This window comes from Falco naumanni, chromosome 4 (assembly GCF_017639655.2).
Source record: "Falco naumanni isolate bFalNau1 chromosome 4, bFalNau1.pat, whole genome shotgun sequence".
Lineage (NCBI taxonomy): Eukaryota > Metazoa > Chordata > Aves > Falconiformes > Falconidae > Falco > Falco naumanni.
In genome coordinates, this window is record NC_054057.1 from 13,694,822 (window position 1) to 13,713,865 (window position 19,044).

General features: G+C 39.3%; 1 protein-coding gene across 7 annotated transcripts in view; it reads left to right on the forward strand.

Moving 5' to 3' along the window:
* Window positions 1-19,044, forward strand: part of FAM126A (family with sequence similarity 126 member A) — a 49,946-nt gene that overhangs the window by 3,240 nt on the left and 27,662 nt on the right. For 6 of the 7 annotated variants that reach the window (XM_040590263.1, XM_040590267.1, XM_040590270.1 and 3 more), the window contains 2 exons: window positions 17,546-17,625; window positions 18,510-18,611. In XM_040590263.1, the coding sequence (XP_040446197.1) occupies window positions 17,575-17,625; window positions 18,510-18,611 (153 nt within the window). In that variant the 5' untranslated portion in view covers window positions 17,546-17,574. Of the gene's footprint in view, window positions 1-493; window positions 513-17,545; window positions 17,626-18,509; window positions 18,612-19,044 lie in introns of those variants that run through there. The other variant, XM_040590266.1, reaches the window with a different exon arrangement.

Sequence of the window (19,044 nt, forward strand, 5' to 3'; positions counted from 1 at the left end):
CCTATCATGCTGTATAGGAAATAAGGAGCTTGACAATGCGACCTTCACTGTGAGTATGTTCTGTCTTCTATGAAGTTGGGAGAACTAGAGTCCAAATCTCTTATACTTTAGAAAAACAGAAGACTACAAATTTGTAGTTATCTTCTGAGGTATAATAGCTTGATGACTGGAGTGACTCTATAATCTCTCTGACTTCTTCCATGGTATTATGAAAAGAGTGTGCTTAAAAGCTGCTTTTTATATGCAGGGTTTTTCAGTGTGTTGGTTTGTAACTGGTAGAATGTACTTGACAGTATTTGGTGGTTTACTGGAATCTGATAGTTTTCCTGCAAGTATAACACAACAACAGCCCACCTCCACACCCCCCTCTTAATTAGAATTGTAGGCATGAAATCTTTTCTTTAAATCCATTTTCTTTCTTTTCCAGAAAAAATGGCCCTTTTGGCAGTTTGCTGTCTTCAGTTGCCAGAATTGAAATGGTGGCATATTAAATACACATTTGGGAGCGGAGAGTATGTTGGATTTAAAGCATTTTTTTTATCAGCATCAGTTAATTAGGAACTTAAATTGGATTAATTGATTTGAAATGCTTCTTGAGGTAATCTCGGAAGGCAGTAACAAAGTGATGTCAGGATAAGGACTGAAATCTGTGTCAGATCATTGTCGTTAAAGGCAAGCACCACCAAAGTATGAAAATGTTTTGAATGTGTAGCAACTACATATTGCTGTAAGGCTGTGTTTTAAGCTTGTAGGCTGCTCAAGCTCTGCATGCTGTTAAAATGTTTTATTAGTTCCTGCATTGACCAGAACCTTTCCAATACTCTGTAAGTGTATGCACACACTTTTAAGCTGAAGTACTTCTGCCTGCTCTCAAGATTTTCTTTATAAGTAACTGACACATAGAATATGTGAAGTTATTTGAAGACATTGGTGAAATTTAAAAAGTTTCCCATGAGGCTGAGGATGAAATGCTTCTGTATTTGTTCTTGTTGTAAATCATCAGATTTCTAACAGAATTTGTGCGGGAACGTTGTTAGCATGAAAACTCAAATACTCCTGGATTAGATTTAAAAACAAACAAACAGCATCCAAAAGATCCAGCAACTATAATAGTTTTCAATTTACAGCACATCTAAAATAATGCAGGATATGAAGTGTTTTCTTGTACTTCTGATGAAACTGTTGTGAAGCCTTTGTCCTAATTAGGGCCATGTTCAAGAGCAGCAGAATAAAAATAGAATGTCAGCTTAGTCTGGGAGGGTGGCTGTTATTTACAGTGATTTCTTTAGACTCATCCCCACATGAACTTACATGCTTTGGTAACAACTGGAAAGGTAAACGAAAGCACTGTAACTTAAAGCCCAAGTGAGTACTGAAATTGAACGTGACCCTTTCTTGTCATTGTAGTTCTAGAAATGGGAGGATGTTGGTGTATCTGTTTCTGTGTGATGAATTAAGGGCTCTGTTTATAAGGCTTCAGTGTCACTTCTAAATGGTGTACAAATTTAATACAAGTGGGTTCGATAAACAGTTGTTACTAGGAGGAGTGTTTATTCAAACTGGAATCAATAAAGTATGTGGAATTTGGACAGATACTTAATCACTCTTCTGTATGGAGAATGTCATGAGAAGCGAGGGCGTGCATGAAAATACTTCTTAGTTTATTTTTAATGACCAGCATTGATGAAGAGTCATCTGATTCTTGAGACGAAGACTGGAAATGGGTTATCTTTCCAAAACAGATGTATGTTTGTATTCCTCCATCTCTAACCTCTAATGATTTGAAATGCTGTGTAGCAATCAAAGCATAACAAAGAAATTTAGATAAAAGCAAGACTAGCCAAGTAGCAAAACACCTATTGCTGAAGCAGAAGTCACGAATTATGTGTATTCTCTGCTGATAAACTTTGTGACAGAAACTGTATAGTTTGGGCACTTTCAATAGCTCTTAAAGACAGCTCTCCTAGGTAAGAGATAAGATATCCTTTAGATCTTGTTACTTTTTTCTATTTGAAAACTAACATTTAATTAAAAATAGCATAGTATGCTCTGAAGCTGCGCTGGATGCTAATTAACTCATTTCAGTGGTTAAAGCCACGCTGTCTCCTAAGGTTTCCTGCTGTTTGCACTGGATAAATATTTATGCTTCAGCAAGGCATTACCTTCAACCTGATGAACAGCGCATACAACTTTAATGATTTTGTTAACACTAAACATGATTCAGGACTATTACTATGTTTTATTGCAATATTTTTTCTTTTTTCTTTTTTTTTTGTAGAAAGAGGAGAAGCAGCCCGTTACACTTTACATATGTGGCAGAGAATTAAATCTAATACTCAATAATTAAGCTGTCTAGCAGTCTGGGTATTGTACAGAAGCTATTGCTGGATAATATGAGGTCTTCCTGAGTGTCTGGTTAATGGACAAGGCTGTACTATATCATTGTGGGTTTTTTTCAGTACCTGAATCCTATTCTCATATGTAAAGACAGTTGTTTTGTATTTTTAATGCATTTTAATCCTACAGTATGAGCTATATTAAAGGAAGTGACTGGAATATGTATAAAAGCATTATGTTGACCTAATAAATCTGAAAAAAAAACATTGAAGAGGTTCTTACTACCAGCTACCATCTGAAACTTGGGATACTGTGAATATGTTCAAACAGTCTGTCATGTAAGATGTGTTGGGTGTAGTAGGAAGCAGGTTATAGGATCTTCAGGTACAAAAATAAGACCTTTTCCCCAGTAACACTGCTTCTCACTGTCTGCTGGCTGAAGGAAATTGTGTTACTTTCCAGAGTTGAAGTAGATTGCAAAGTCAGACTGCAATGTCATATATTTTGTGTTAGGCTGATGAAAGGAAATTTTTGTGAAAACATGGGGAGGAGTGATTAGGGAATTACTTAGCTCTTGGTGCTTTGTATTAAAGCACCAATTTTATGTTCCTTACAGTAACTTTACACTGGGTTTTGCCAGTGAAATTGAGTGTTCTACAGTTTGTTCTTAGTGGCACATCTGGCTGAACAAATTACTACCTACTCAGTTAAAATAGCACCTTTCTTATTGATTTTCTTCAGGTTGTGCCAAAATACCTCCTTGCTTCATGTCACATGCGTGGACGTGCTACTGCTTTTACTCAGTTACAGCTTTTAGGCTCAGTAAGCTGTAGTCTTTCCACTCTCTCACTAATTATATTGACTCCATATGTCAGGTCTAGAAAGACTAATAGGCTCCTGCATTTTTTTGTCCTGCTTTGAAATAAATTCCCAGTGCAGCAGCCAGAGGAGCAGGTGAGAGGCTTTTGACAGTAATTTTGCACATCCACTTACATGTGCATCCTGCAGCTTTCCCAGTGCTGGTATAGTACTTACCAATTGCTGCCTGTCTTGAAAGAATGTGATTTACATTTAATTGTAAAGCTGGGGAAAAACATTCAAGTTTCTATCCCCCTCCCCCCCCCCCCCCCCCCCCCCCCGTTTCCTCAGCAGCATTTTGTGTCAGTACTGTAAATGATGAGTATGTTCACCACAGTGGTGTAATGATGAGACACTATACTTAATCAGATTTGTTTGTCATGTTACTTAGTGAAACACAACCATGAGAATGCGGAGTACTTAGTGATATGTATCTTGTTGTGTAGCTTGAAGTATCAGGGTTCTGTTGTTTCAGCTAGAATTGGTTAAAGTTTTGTTTAATTTTTAGTAATGTGTGCAAATAGAGCAGAGCTACTCTTGCAGCACTTCTGCATCGTGTTAGAGATCGGTAGAGTAGTTTGCAATCTCTGCTACTTTTGCTGCCTTAGTAACTTTTGCTTGGCATGTGTATTTTCAATATTATTCTCTTTCGTACGCTAAAATTTAAGACTGGTTGGGGCACGTGCATTTGTACTGGTTACCAGCAGTTCTTACTAGACTGCAATGGTTATTTGTGCAGTGATACTTTATCCCAAACTGTTATTGGCAAGCTGTGGCTGTACAGGAAAAACTGATAAGGATTTTCCACCTGAAACTTAACATAATCAGAGTAAGATCTCTAAATTATGCAGTTTCTTTGCATGTATAATGCATACATTCATTCAGTCCTTAAGTAATGAAAAATCTTTGATTTGTTCTCATTTTAGTGGTTTCAAAGGCATCTTACATTTTTTGTGCTATTCTCACAGAGAAGCAGATGATAGTTCTGTGTTCACAGAGTTGCAGCAGTCCAGTGAAATGGTGACAAGGGCTAACTAACTTCCTTAACCATTTACAGCTGCTTTCGGTATGGTAGCACAAGTCTTGTATAAGTTCAGTAGCAGCAGCAGTAGGATGTGGGTATACTTGATGTCAAGGGAAGAAGAAACGCTTTAAAGAAGGTCCCTGCTTGTACAGTAAACAGAGGAACTGACAAAAGTGTGAATAGGAAGTTTACTGAGTGATGAAACAGGAACCAAATCATGCCACATTTACCCTTCAAGAGGTTCCTTAAACGTGTCTCCTGATTTTAAATGATAGATGTATGATCTTTGTGTTGTGCAATGAACCTCCACCCCCCAAACGTCATACCCTTTGAAAAGTGGCTATTCACTGAGGTCGTATTTGTTTTTTCCTCTCATATGGTAATAGCTTTCTTTGCTCTTGGTTCATTGTCACTCCTCTTCCCTATGGATATGACAGTTTTTACAAACGTATCATGTTGCTTCCTAGCGTCGTTAAGCTGTATTGATACTGTTCAGCTTTGGTTCATTTGAGTCCACTGTGTCCCAAATACATGTGTAGTCAATGACCAATTTCCATGTACTGTCATAATAGCATCTGCTATTCAAGTGACTTTTCAGTTGCTGCTTGTAAGCAGAATACACTAAATCAAGTTCCAAATTCATAAACTTCAGATTATTATAGAAACAAATTTTGGCTACTTTGTTGTTAGGCTACAGGAATATTTGGCAGGCTCTAAATCATGAAGTCTGTGCTCTAAACCAGGACTGTGAATTTGTAACTGAATATTGAAGTATGGCTCGCTTATGCCAGAAATACCAGGTATGTAGGTCTTAAAGAATGCACTTAGAAACCAGGCCTGTCTTGAGCAGAAGACTACTTGAGATTTAATAAGATTGCAAATAAAAGAAAGAGGAAGGGAAAATGAATGCATGCTCTGTTATTTTTAACCTTAAACTGCTTTCTGCTACCTAAGTGATTTCAGTATCAATTCATTAGAAACTTTCTGTTGTTACGGCTTTGGAATAACGGCAGATAACTAGGCGATACCATTTACCCTGGATATCTGTATGTGAGTTGCTCAAATAAGAGTCCCTCCAGACCCTCTTTAACTTGAGTTTCATTAGATTTATATTTCTTTTCTTTGACTAGTATTCTGAGCTTTAGATACTTTCCTGATGTGGGAACTTTTTACTTGAGGAGTTTTTTTATCATATTAATTCAGCCTAAATTAATATGCCCTACAATATAAGACAATTAACACCTTTCTTTTCTGCTTTACCAGTATTATGCTTTTAGGATTTGACTTTTTTTTTTTTTAAATTACATTACAGAGCAAGACATACAGGGCAGTAAGTTGCCTGAGTCTTCATGTTGCGCACCCTTTGTACTACAGCATATGAATTATATGTGGCAATAGAGTGTTTCATGTGTTGGATGTAACTTTTTCTGAATGAGAAGTTAAAGGAATCATCTTCTTCTGTTGCTTATAAAGTAGTAAAAAAACACAAAGTTGTTCTTAGGTGCTCTGAATTTTTTTTCAGCTTAACATGTCCAGTCTTGTGAGAGTAACAGGCTTGTGCCAAGAGGGCTGTTGTGGGTTGGGACGGGGGCTAGGAGGGAAGGGATGAGGAAGAATGAGAAAACTGACATGGAGAGATAAAGCATGTTTTTCCTGAAGCTGTCTAACACAGCATTATCTGCATGTATTGATGGATCATTTTAATTCTGTAACCTAACGGAGAGCAATCATCAACCACTCCAAGCAAGATAAATCCTGAGATTATTTTCAGTATTGATGTACCCCTCCTGTGCAAAATGCACCTTTGTACAGCTTTTTTCTGTCAGTGAGCTACTGAAACATGTATCAGTAGGCCACCATAAACATATTTTTCCCACAAAATCTGTGGTGAATTTCTAATAGCAAGGTTCCTGCTTTTCTCTTGTGATCTTTGGAGAAATGGTAGAATGGTATATTGGAGATAATATTGTGCAAATATTAAGCTATTGTGAATGCTAATGCTGTTGTGTTGGTAGAGTTAGGATGATGGGATTTATCACAGAACTCATTTGAAATAAATGCTCTAGAGTGAAAGTAAAATCAAACCCTTCCATTGCAGTTATATTTGATCACATCTGATGTTACTACACTATATTGTAGATCTAGCCTGGGTAGACACACCATAATGGCTACTCTTGCAGTGTATTATGCTCTTAAAAGAATATTTCTGGGACATCCAGACTTATCCCAGGATTTATGCCAAAAGCATAGTTTCATGCTTTTTTCAAATGCAGTGTGTTGGACTTTCTTAGATAGGAGTGGAAATGCTTTGAAAGGATAGTTCATATTTGTGCATACATGAAAACTTAGGAATGTTTGCGGAGCAGGAGTCCAGGTTGTAGAGAGGAGTTCTAACAGGACATGTGCAACTGTCTGGTGAAGGAGGGTATGAATTCAAAGCAGACAGAATTCTCTTTAAATGATTTTCATGCTAGTAATACTATTTTTACAAGTTTTTAGAACTTACAACAAGTAATTTTTGGCAAATAATAAGTCACTTCTGAAGTACATGTAAGTTCTGCAACCTAATTCTCAGTTTGTGGAGCTCCTTGCATTTTGTGGAGGTAGAAGAAAGGTTCAGCTGAAGTGCAGTCCCAAGAGCTGCTACAAAATTTCTTCCTCGGGGCTTTTGTAGTTATCTTTTGAAGTTAGTCTCTGGCTTGCAGTTGGGCATCTTTGCCTTTCAAATTAAATGAGGTGCAGATACCTAGAACGAGGTTAGAAATAAGATCTCCAGAAATCTCATTCCCAGCCAGTGGAGTTCGGAAGTTTTGGCCAAAACTGTTGCATTCTTAATGTCGCTACTAGAAAGCAGAAGGTGAAGAGCCTGCTCAAACTTCTGTCCCTGCTCTGAGCTGAGTCTTTTTCCTTCTGATAAGTCACTGCTAAACTGCTTGTCAGATGAATGCTGCTCCAATTGCTTTAGCTGGAACTACATGCTGTAATGGTAGGAGGTGTTGGAATTATGCCATTAACAGTTGATGCTAGAGATGAAGTACAGACTCTGCTCCATTCTCCGCATGCTTTTTAGGTCATACTCAAGCTATTGTGTAGCATCTGCTTATGCATGCTTTACACAGAGTTGTCGTGACAGCTGAATTACCTGACACCTTTTTGATACGCGGCTGAAAGTTCTGAACTCTAACTTGAGATGACTTGCAATTTTCACATAGAAGGGAAGACTTGTTTTGAAAATTGGCTTGCAGCAGACTTCACAAACAGCTAGATTAGACTAATCACTAATAGTAAAGGTACACTACAATAGCACTGAAGTTTGAGGAGGTAAGGAACTAGATGTCGCAGCACTGCTACCAAAATAATGCTCTGTGCTCTTGGAAAGACTACTGGTTGGTTCAAGACTTGTATGCAACACTGAAACAAGATCTGTAACATAATTATTCTTTCTTCATCCGTTATTTTGCTTCACTATTTTAAATTATTTTGGGTTTCGGGGAAACTTCCTGACTTCACAGGGATGTAGCATACTTTGGGCTTAGGGAAACTAGGGCGCATGGGAACAGTAAGTTTACTGTACTTGGGATTCTGTAGAGAATATTTCTTGTAAGTGGGTAACTTTGGCAGCACTGCTTTCCCTTACAGAAGTTATAAGAGCACTGTGTCACCTGCTGCACTACTGCCGGCTCATAGATGCTCTTGACACAAGTTACAAGAGTGCTTATACATAGAGAACAGATAGTTTGTGAAGTTTTCTAGTTAGTTCTTATCAGAGCATAAAAAGATACCTTAATACTATGGAATTCCTGTGGCTAAAGCAAAAACTGGAAAACTTTTGTGGATTAGGTCACTTTTATAATATTAGCACACTGTTCCCTTTTACAGATTTGTTTTTGTTTCAGTTATGTTCGGTTAAGCTTGTAGTTGTACTCACTTTAATGTTAAATTCTATATCCTTATGGTGCATATCATTACTACCTTGATTTTTCTTTGTGTATGTTAAACTGGTAACTATATTAATCCAGAATGAGTAAGAACATACTTGAAGACAAGATTTTTTCAATTACGTATATCTTATCCAAGACTAGACTGTTTATATCTGTCCTTTTTTAAAGGTTTAATAAGATGTAAACAATAGTGGTTGCATGGAGTAAAACAAAAGAGGAAGTGAGTATATTTCAGCTGCTAAGAAAAACTTTAGAAAGTAATAGCTCTTATTTTCCTATAACAGATGTAAGTATCAGTATATTACAGATGACAGAAAAGCTAACACTTGAAGATACACTGCAAATGAAATAGCTTGAAAGAGAGTACAGCTTCTGCAAGCTGGAGAATGAGATGTAACCAGAGTAAGTTGTTTTACAGATGGTCAGTTTTGACTGACTGCAGTTACCAGTATGGCCGTCGCACTTAGCAGACTTTTGTGCAGAAGGCAGCAAGGAAGAAATAGTAAATTAAGATTTTTTTAATTTTTTTTTTTTTAAAAAAAGAATAATTGAAGCTGTGGAAGTTACTTGATCTTACTTGTTTAGCACTGTACTGCTAGGACTGCTTTTGTACTGCTTTAACAATATAGATCTGACTTACTATGGCTTGTATAAATTCAAGTAAGTATATCCATGTGTAATCTCCTACCTCTATCTTGGTGAGTTGTTTAGCTGGCATGAGTCATTCAGTTGTCTTGAAAGAGTTATCCCTTTGCTGGTAAAGGGCAAGTAGGAGATTAGTTGCATACAAAGGTGGTTTGTAATTATTTGCTGATCTGAAGTTGAGCAAATAGAGTCACCAGGAGTCAAACATCAGGGTTAAAACCTTCAAAAGCCTAAGGGATCCTACTTTCTGCTCAAGACTTCTTAGAAAGCTTTCATTGTGAATGTTTTAGGTCATGTGTGCTCATATGGCTGTTTTCCAGCATTGTAAATGATTTTATGGCCTCAGCTGGTAGGTGTGGGGTGTTTTGGCTTTGGTTTGGTTTTTTTTCCTGTTGATAGAATTGAAAGGTTGTAGAAGGCTGAGTTGTAGTTTGATATGCCAGGTATTCATGTGTAGGTTTCTGGGCTGAAAAGCATCAATATTCTCAGGTGCTGGATCTTTTGCACAAGAAACAATTGCATTTAAGACAGTTATTTATAGTTTCTATACAGTCTAGTTAATGTACGCTTTCTTTCTTTAGAGTAACTGTTCTTTTTCCTTGTTTGCTGTCAGCAAAGCTTAGTTGAAATCTCTTGTCTGTGACCAAATATTACTAGGCTTATGATGTTAAAAAAGTTGTAATGGATAACATTCAGGAGGACTTTTCCATTTAATGGGCAAATACCTATCACTTTGTCATATCCCAAGTGTAAGCTGTTCAAGAAGCATAGGTGCCCAAGATCAGGAAATCTTACTTAAATCTGTATCGTGGAAAAGTCCATTGACCCCTGACTTTTCAAGGCTGATGTTTCACATCGTGATCAAAAGTGTAAGCTCCAAATAAAGTGATTGCATCTAGCGCTGGCAAGGCTGGGGAGGGGAAAGCAGCAAAACTGAAAAATGCCCTTGGCAATATGAAATTCAAATTGACTGCAATTTCAGTTCCTAAGGTTCAGTAACCTTTACAAACCACTGTGAACAAACATGTTCAAAACAGTTATCTTTATGTAGGTTCAGTATTATATTGTGAAGAAGACTGTAGTTATGACCATACTGAATCGGATCAGAATTTCTGAAAGTAGCTGTTAACAGAGGCCTAGAGAGGAACTGATAGGGGAAGCTGGAAGAACGTTCTGGGGAAGCAACTTCTGACTTCAACTTTCTGAGCCTATAGTTTCACCTAATACTTGTTAGCTCTTCAGCTAGAAGATGCTGAACAGCCATCTCTTGTCATTTTAGGAATTTGCTTGAGCCTGAGTCACTGATGGTTGTTGACACTGCCTGATTTTACACTGAAGGTGGCAATTATCAGAGAATATTTGATACTGAGTGTTTGAGCACTGCTTGCGTTGTGTATTTGAATAGAGCATGTGACTGTTTCAGGCTTAGTGCAATGCAGTTTTTGTTCTTTTGTGCAAGTTCGAAAAATGTCAAGAAATCAGACCTGGCCTTTATGGTTTCTGAAACTTGCCAGGGTGATTTTTGGAGTCTTCAGTAGTATCAGTTTGTTTTCTCAAGAGACTTTCAATGATTTTCTACCCATTACTGCACCTACAAGTATTTGTTGGAACAGGATAGCTTGACCGTATTCGAAGTTGTATAGTAAATGAACAGATACCTGTATCACTAGAGTGAGTTGTACGTTAACATCAGGAAAACGCATTCTCTTCTTTGGCAGTTTATTCAAGAGTACCCTTGAGTGCATGCTGTTACCTGTTCTGAGGCTTACCAAGGATTCTCTTTGTCTCTGAAACAAATCGGGAGAGAAGAGGGTTCAGCAACACGAATGTGAAGTGTAAACTGTAATTCTTAAGTGAACCTGATGAATGATGTAGAGGTGATTTAAAAACTTTTTAATAACATTACCACTGAATCTGCCACTTCAAAGGGTAAGAAGAGTTGAGTCCTAATTGGCCTTTCCCTACTTTTGTGTATAAACTACTACAGAATACAAGGTCAACACGTACTGGGGACTTGATCTCTTATGGGTCTCGTACATGCTAACAGAATGCTCACAAATTTACTTCGTTCCTTTTCTGGGATGAGTTGACAGATTTGGCTGATGGTTCATAAAAAATCTTAACTTTCTGCTCTGTTCCCCTTAGGCTTTTTTCATTTCTATTTCATAGCAAATAGTACAATATTCCAAGCAGATACTTCTCAGATTAGGTAAGGATGCAGCATATGCTTTCCCTCTTCTTCCAGCAATTCCCAGAGGACGGGGCTTGAGCAGTTAGTTTTTGGCTCCTGGTTTTGTTTTTTCCAGCTCTGTGACTTCCACTAGCAAATAGCTAATACTGTGGTTCCAGAAGGTCAGTTCTGCAGAACTCAAGTTCATTCTTCATCCAAGTACATTCTCCTTGTACTTAATCCAGATGTCGTTTACACGCATGCCGTCTGTGGATAAAGTTTACAAAGGCTGTGTAGCTTTAAAGAATAGGAAAGCCACCTATTATGAGGATTTCTTTTTAAAGAACAACCTGTGCATGCGTTGTCAGTGATCTCATTCAAGGCTATAATTTGATATTACTGTATTAAAGCCTTAAGTGACAGGTATGAAATACTGAAGCTGTTTAAGTAGATGAATTCACTGGTAAGTTTGCCAGAGAATGCACATTGCATATTAATTCATCTTGGCTCACCCTCCACAAGCTCAGTCCATAGCAACTTTTTCTCCTCCCTCAATTAAAATAGTAAATTCAATAAGTTTCTGGTGTATTTATGCTGTAATGGAAAAAAGAATGGTCTTTGTAGAGACTTTGTAGAAGTATCAAAAAAAGACTTGCTTTTGTCAGATAAACTTGCTTGATGTCTTACTGCAGTTGCACTATTCGAAACAAAACAAAAATTGGTACTGCCTATGTAAGGGGAGTGTTATTACAGTGTTAGAGCAAGATCAATTTACAGCTCTTGGAGGCTGCTTATTACTTAGGAACAGATCCAGACGACAGTCTTACTTCTGGATCTTACCTTACCAGTCAAGCTATAGCAAAAAGGATTGCAGATTTTGAATAGAATGTAAATTGAAGTTACTCTTCTCTTGTTGATATTTGAGCTCAAGTTGCGTATGTCCTAAGGTTCCAATGTTAGGGATTAGTAAGGACTCTATGGCTTTATGTATGCTTGCTTTAAACGGATATTTATTAAGAAAGCTAGTTTGTTAATTGTTTGGTATAAATCCTATTTCTTGCTGCTAATCCAAGTTGAGAGTCCTGTGGAAAGTGCTCCAAAGTGCTTTTAACTCACAAGGCGTAAACACACCATTAAATTTGCCATGTGTTAGCTGTGCTGCAGTAGCTATGTATGCTTTCATCGTGTGGCAAATGTGAAGTAAGGTGCAAAGACCTGCAATGGAAGTGTGTCACCTAAAGTTGCTTTGCTTCATGCATGATGTAAGTTAAGAATATACATGTGACTAATAAAAGTTCCACAGAGATGGGCAACCTGACTGTTACTGAGATGTATCACGAATGATTTTATGATTATCATTTGAATCCTTGAGACTTCTTCCTCTTTCCGGCAACTATCTGCCATCAGGACATCCAAATGACTGCCAAATCTTTTGGGATGAGGAGCATGGGGACATTTGAAGCTGCTTGTTGGTTTTAGTCAAAGTGTTGTTTGATTTGTGAGGACAAAAGCAATTTGTTTTTAAAGGAATTATCAAACTCCACTCATCCAAACTCTTTGCAGGGACTTAAGAGGAAGAGACCAAGGGGAAAAAAAAAATCTGTTTAAAGGGAATTATACACTGATATACCTTAAGACTTCTTTTGGGAGAAATGCTGTGTAGTGCTTGCTGTATTGTTTGAATTTTTGTTACAGTTTTGGTATTTATAAAGTACATTCTCAATAGAATTTTACAGCATTTTTTAAAGTAACATGTATTTACTTTATCCACTTTATGTTGCTTTAATTCCATAGTGACTGGAGCATCTAATGCTTGCAATGCCCTGTGTCTTGCAGTTGAATCCACTGAAATGGAGCTGTAATAAAGCCATACTTTCTTACTCCTTTTGGGATTTTTTCTGTAAAAGGTTAACAGATGCTCCAAGTTAGGCCTTACTTTGGCCCACTTTGTGTTAGATATTCCATTTGAGAGTTACATTTGGTAAACTTCCTGTGGGCTTCAGAAAAAAATTGTTTTAAGTGAGATTTGTTAATCTTTCCTTTAGAACAGTTTTGGGTTTGCCGGCTCAGTGTTGCACACATTGTTGCACCTCAACTTGGCCTGTTCTTGAACTAGCACAAAATGTGGCAACTGTCAGCAAAATAGTAAGTCGTTTGCCTGTTTTAATAGATTCCCCACACCTGATGTGTGCAGTTGAGGTGCTTTTTCCTTCTAGGGAGACATCAGTCTAACAGATAATCTTTGTCTTCAAGGAAAATAATTATGAAATCAGATTTCTTATTTGTGACACTCAAATATGTGTCGCTGTGGATGCATGCATATGTGCCTGAGGTTAAACAGTATGCTCAGAAGGGTATATGCATTTTTTTAATGTGGGAAGGTGAAGTAAGGACAGTCTACCTTCTGAGCATCTCAACTGCCTTAACTCTCAATGGAATGACCCTGCTACTTATAAAATTAAAGGCTTGATCAGCAAAAGCTTTGTCCTATTTCTTTTATTTCAGCTTTTTATAGATTTGATTACAGAATTCATGCATTTGCCAAAAAAAAAAAAAAAAAGACCTGCCTTCAAATACTTGGCCATAAAATCTTGAAGTATTGTCTTTAGTCCAAATGATAATGCCAGCCACGGATGCTCTTGCTGTTTTTACTGGTCAAATGAATCCTGTGTTCTCTGGGAGTCTCTAATCTGAAAATAGTGCTTGATGGATCAGTAGAAATAGGTGGAAAAAAAAAATGCATCCTTTGGGTAAATGTGGTATCAACTATGGACTTGGAGTATCCAGGACTCTTCTGGACACTTCTAAAGCATGGGTTTCTTGCTTTGAACAGGCAGTATTAGTGCAGGCATTTGTGTTGTTAATGGGGCTCAGTAGGGAATGGTTACTATTGTCGACACTGCTGAAGCATGAGACGTCACTAAAGCCTTTGTCCACCTTCACAGGAATGAAAATAGAGGTAGTGAACTGTGTGGTTCTGTAGGAACTATCATTGCTTTAATAACTGTAGAAGCCTTTGTGTTTGTTATCACACAATATTATCCTTAAAAGCCTCACTTCACAGCAGGTTTTGACACACAACCTATACCATTCAGAGGCCACTAATCCATAGTGTCATCATTATACATTTAGAGACTATCAGTGCTGTCAGAAAGAGTTGGTATTTAGCTGGATGAGTTTCCTTCATGGCAGTTCTTCCTATTTCTTTGTTGATACAGCATGACAGAATGGATGAGGTTTGAATGGGCATTTGGAGATCAAGTCTAACCTCCTTTGCTCAAAGTAGTGAAAATTGGAACAGGTTGCTCAGGATCTTGTCCAACTGAGTCTTTAGTATCTCCAAGTCAGAAATCAACTTGTCCATTGACTCCTCAGCCAATCTGGGCAACCTGTTGCAGTGTTCAATAGTCCTTATGTGAAATTACACTTAAACCCTTTTTTAGAGTACTTCAGTTTGTGCCCCTTGCCCCTTGTCTTGTCACAGGACACCAATGAGAAGAGCCTGGCTCTGTCATCTTTGCTCCCTCCCGTCAAGTAATTATCTACATTCATAAAATCCCTGTGAGCCTTTTCTTTAGGCCTAACGGCCCCAGCTCTCTCAGACTCTGTGAAAGATGTTTGTCCAGTTTGTCCATCAGTTTTGTGGCCCTTTCCTAAACTCATTCTAGTATGTCCATGTGTCTGTTGTGCTGGGGAGCTCAGCGCTCCAAGCGTGTCTCGCCGGCACCAAGCACAGGGAAGGATCACCTCGACCTGTGGTGATCTGGGGCTGTTGGCCGTCTGCTGCAGGGCTGGCGTGGCGGGCTCGTGTTCCCCTTGCTCATGGAGACCCCCCGGGCTTTTCTGGCAAAGCTGCCTGCCAGCTGCCTGGCCCCTGTGTGTGCTGGTTGTCCCCAGAAGCCGGACCTGGCGTTGCCCTTTGAACTTCCGAGGGTCGCGTGTGGGCTCCTGTCCCCTGCCTGTTGGTGGCCTGTGAGTGGCAGTGCCCCCGCGGGGGTATCCACCTCTCCCGGCCTCGTGTTCCCTGCGAACGTGCCGAGGGTGAGCTCTGTCCCGTCACCCGCCTCCATTCATGAAGATTTTAAACCGTCCCGGCGCGGGTACGTCCCGGTGCGCACCGGTAAGGCCCGGTCTGCAGCTGGGCCGCGTGCCGCTGGTCCCAGCCCTCTGGGCCTGGCAGCTGTGGCAGTTTTCTGTGCCTGGAGGCCTGGGGCTCCTGAGGTGGGTTCCTGGGGGCTGCTCTTGCTGGAGACGGGAGAAGCAACGGTGGTAGCGAGTACCGTGGCCTTTTCCGTATCTCCTGCCAGCAGGTCCTCTTCCCCACTCAGCTGGGGAGCCCTGTTTTTCCCTTGTCTTCCTGATGCTGGTGTTATTTTCCATTCTGGAGCATTCCTGATCCTTCTTGCTTTGATCCTTCTTCCTCTTGGGATCCTATGCTCTGCTGCCATGGTCCACTGTGGCTGCCCTGACCTTCACATCACTGCTGAGTTTTTCCCTGTTTGTAACTATGATGCCTTCCCTTGTTGGCTCCTCTATAATTCCCAAAAGAGGTTACGATCAGTGTACTCCAAAAACCTTCTGGGCTGCTTGTTCCCTTCTGTGTTGCTTTTCCAGGTGATAACAGGATAGTTTGTGTTCTGTGTGAGATCTTTGTACCTGTAAATGTGAGGCTTCTTCAGTTGTAGGAACAGGGTCTCATACATTTCATCTTGGTCAAGTGATGAGTAGCAGACACCTGCTACAATGTTACTCGTGTGGATCTGCCTTCTCATGTGTGACCCATAAGCTCTCAGCTGTTTGATCCTCCATCATGGGGCAGAGCTCCATGCATCTTTGCTGCTCTCCCAAATAAAGGGTGGCTTTCCTTCCTCACTATCCCAGACTGTCCTTAAAAAGCCTGTATCCAGCCATGGCAGCAGTCTCGTCACATGAGCTCTGCTGCTGTGTCTCGGTGATCTTGTTGAGATGCCCTGCAGCTGCACCCAGACCACTCCTTCGTCCTGCTTGGTTGCCATGCTATGTGTGTGATGGTGTATGGGCACTTCACAGAGGCACCCTGTCGGGCTGATTTGCTAGAAAAGGTATTAGAGCTTCCCCCATCGTGCTGTCCTGCAGGCAGTGCTTCATGTATGTGCTTATGTTTGAGGTGTGTCCCTGGCTAGCTCTGCAAGGTCTCTTGCCTGTATCGCTTTATCCTTTGCTTGCTAGCTCAGTCTGCCACTTCCTCACTTGGCTTTGGGTTGTCATCTGCCTCCCCCGATGTTGCTGGTATCCTTCTTATGGGCTGCCCCAACCTTCTACCTGCCAGGGGAATGGTTTTAGTGGAACTGCTGCTGCATTGTACCTCCTAGGTGTTTACAGCTGTAGTATTGCTGTTTTCTCCAGAAATTAAATCTAGCCCTGTGTGGCTTATAATTCCTTAGCGCCCTTCTAAATTCCCCTTTTGTCCCCAGAAAGGGTTATTCTTGTATGCTTTGTGCAGACTTGCTTGTCTTTCTGGGGTTGTAAGAGGAGATTGCCTTAGCTGGTTCCCCATGATTTCATCTGACCAGGTCATTTATTTGTTGATAGTGCTGGGGGGGAGGGGAGGGAATCTCTAGTTGTTTATGCTGCTATTGTGTATGGAAATGATCCAAGAATTTGCCGGACAGACTGTTAAATTTTATTTTTTTTGCCATTCATGTTTGAATAGTCATTTGTCACAACCATGTCCTATGCATTGAAAGATTTTGGTCACTTTCTCTTTAGGTAAAACCGTACTTAGGTACTTGCCTCCTTGTTTCCAAATGTGAAATCCATGGTCACAATTTTGATAAGTTAATGTGTATTGTTGAATAGTTTACCTATGCCTAGGGTATCCCACACAGCATGCTTTTTTAATAGTTCTGTATCTTAACAGATATTATGTTGCTCATTGTTTCAGAGTATGTTGTTCCAAGGGACAGTTGGTTTTAAGCATTTTCTCAGAAATTAAGAGACATCAGAGATTTCAAAAGCCACTCTGCATCTCTTGTGTTGATCTTGCTCTGTCTGAGATGGTGCAGGATGTTGGTCAGGGGAGTCCATCTCAGGCTACACACGGAGGCAGCAGGCTCGTTGTCCTGCAGTTGCTGCCATCGGGGAGGACCGAAAGGTTTTCAGTCCGCCTTCGTTTCAGTGACCTTTTCCAAGTTAGGAATAGCAGTTGACTAGGAAAAAACCTAAACAGTCATTTCTCTTTAGTGAGCCCATACAGTTTTCTCTTGAGTTCTGTAAGCTGAAAAATAAATTTAAATTGAGAAGGTAATATTTTCTGTTTTCAAAATGCCATTTCTGCAGATCTTTGACTTAGCTTCCCACGCAATACATACTTGGAATTTATTAAACTGCTGTATGTGAAGACTCCCATGCTTAATGCTCCCAGCAGCTTGCATAAGTGAGGTAGAATAAAAGTTCAAAGTAGTGTCAGCATGTGAAATGTTAACAAGTAAAAGCATAAGATTCTTTAAATATTCACAGGGACTTGATTTTCATCATCTGTTTAGTGCAGTGACTACATAGTTTTCACAAACTGTTTGCTTGTTCTTTCAGGCTGAAGGTTTTGGAACGGATGTTGGAAGATGTTAGCTGTGGATACTGGGGTTGTGGAGGAGTGGTTATCAGAGTTCAAGGTAATATACTCTCAGATATTTAGCCAGTAGTAGTTGAATCACTGCTTGGAGCAGTATGTGGGAGTGCTTGATTGCTGTAGGAATGAAGAAAAATAGTAAATTTGGGTTTTGCTGTGATAGTGTTATATACAAATGTCTGCTTGAAAGGATTTTTTTCCTTGTCCTCTTTGGGACTACGTACTTCCTGATACAGAGCAGTGAAACGTTTATCAGGGATGAATGGTCTTGTTGGTTTGAGTACGGACTAGACTGTAGGATTTACTCCTGGTCTACTTAGATATAATGGGAATGTGTTTTCCTATCTGTATAGCAGAGTATGATCTCCTTTGAAGGACTGTAGACAAGCAGTACTGTAAGAGCTATGAATAACAAGTTTAAATGTACAGCTTCCAAAGGCTCGTTAAAAAGATTGGATTTTTTACGCTCAAGTACTGACAGAAAATCCGTTTAATGTTAAAGAAGAACTGTTCACAAATTCCAGTTGATATGTTCTTTCAGAGTATATGCTTTATGCTATGTTCATTAGCTGTGTACAGTCAGTCTTGAGAACGCCTTAAAGCATGGATCTGCAAGCTGCGAAGTTTCACAGTACTGAAATTTCAGTGGGGTTTCACCTGTGAAATTCTTGGTTTTTATCTATTTCCGTCCGCTGTCATATTCTGTATCGAACTGTCTGCAAAATGATAAAATCCACTGTGTCTTCTGGCAATTTTGTTGTCCTGAAAACATGCTCATTTCTGCAGTAAGGATTTCTTTGTGAAACAAGTTTTACTTTATAGTAAACTCCGATAGACAGTAGCTTGTAATGGAAAATCGTTGAAATAACTGTTACAGTTTAATGATAAAAATAGCTTTTTGTAGTCGTTAAAATATTTTTATTTCAGACACTGCCAGAAGCATCCATATCTAGCTATGCTACAAACTTGAAAGACAAGAGTGCTTTGATTTCATCTCTTTACAAAGTAATTCAGGAGCCACAGAGTGAAGTGAGTATATCGGATCACTTGCACAAAACGTCTGACATAACACTGACAAAATAAGACCTTGTGTGCTAGTTAATTGTGTTCTAACTATGTGAACCGCAGAACTACATTGAAGAGTCTCAGTCAAAATACTTGTTCTTAGCAATTGCATACTACTGTGGAAACAATTCGGAAGTTTTGTAACCTACTGATCATAACTAAACTTGCAGGTCATACTCATGGGCTTCAGGACTTGGGTATAGAATTGAGAAATATATTAAGGAATAGAAAGATGTTTGAGACTGACAAAATTCTTTCTGTAATTCAGTATCACTCAGATGAGAATGTATAGCAATCAGAAGCTTGTCTATTACAACCCAAGAGAACAATGTTAGATAGGTTTGCAATCCTTTTAAGTTATTGCTTAGGCTTTGGAATTTTTTTTGTTCCTGTTCTA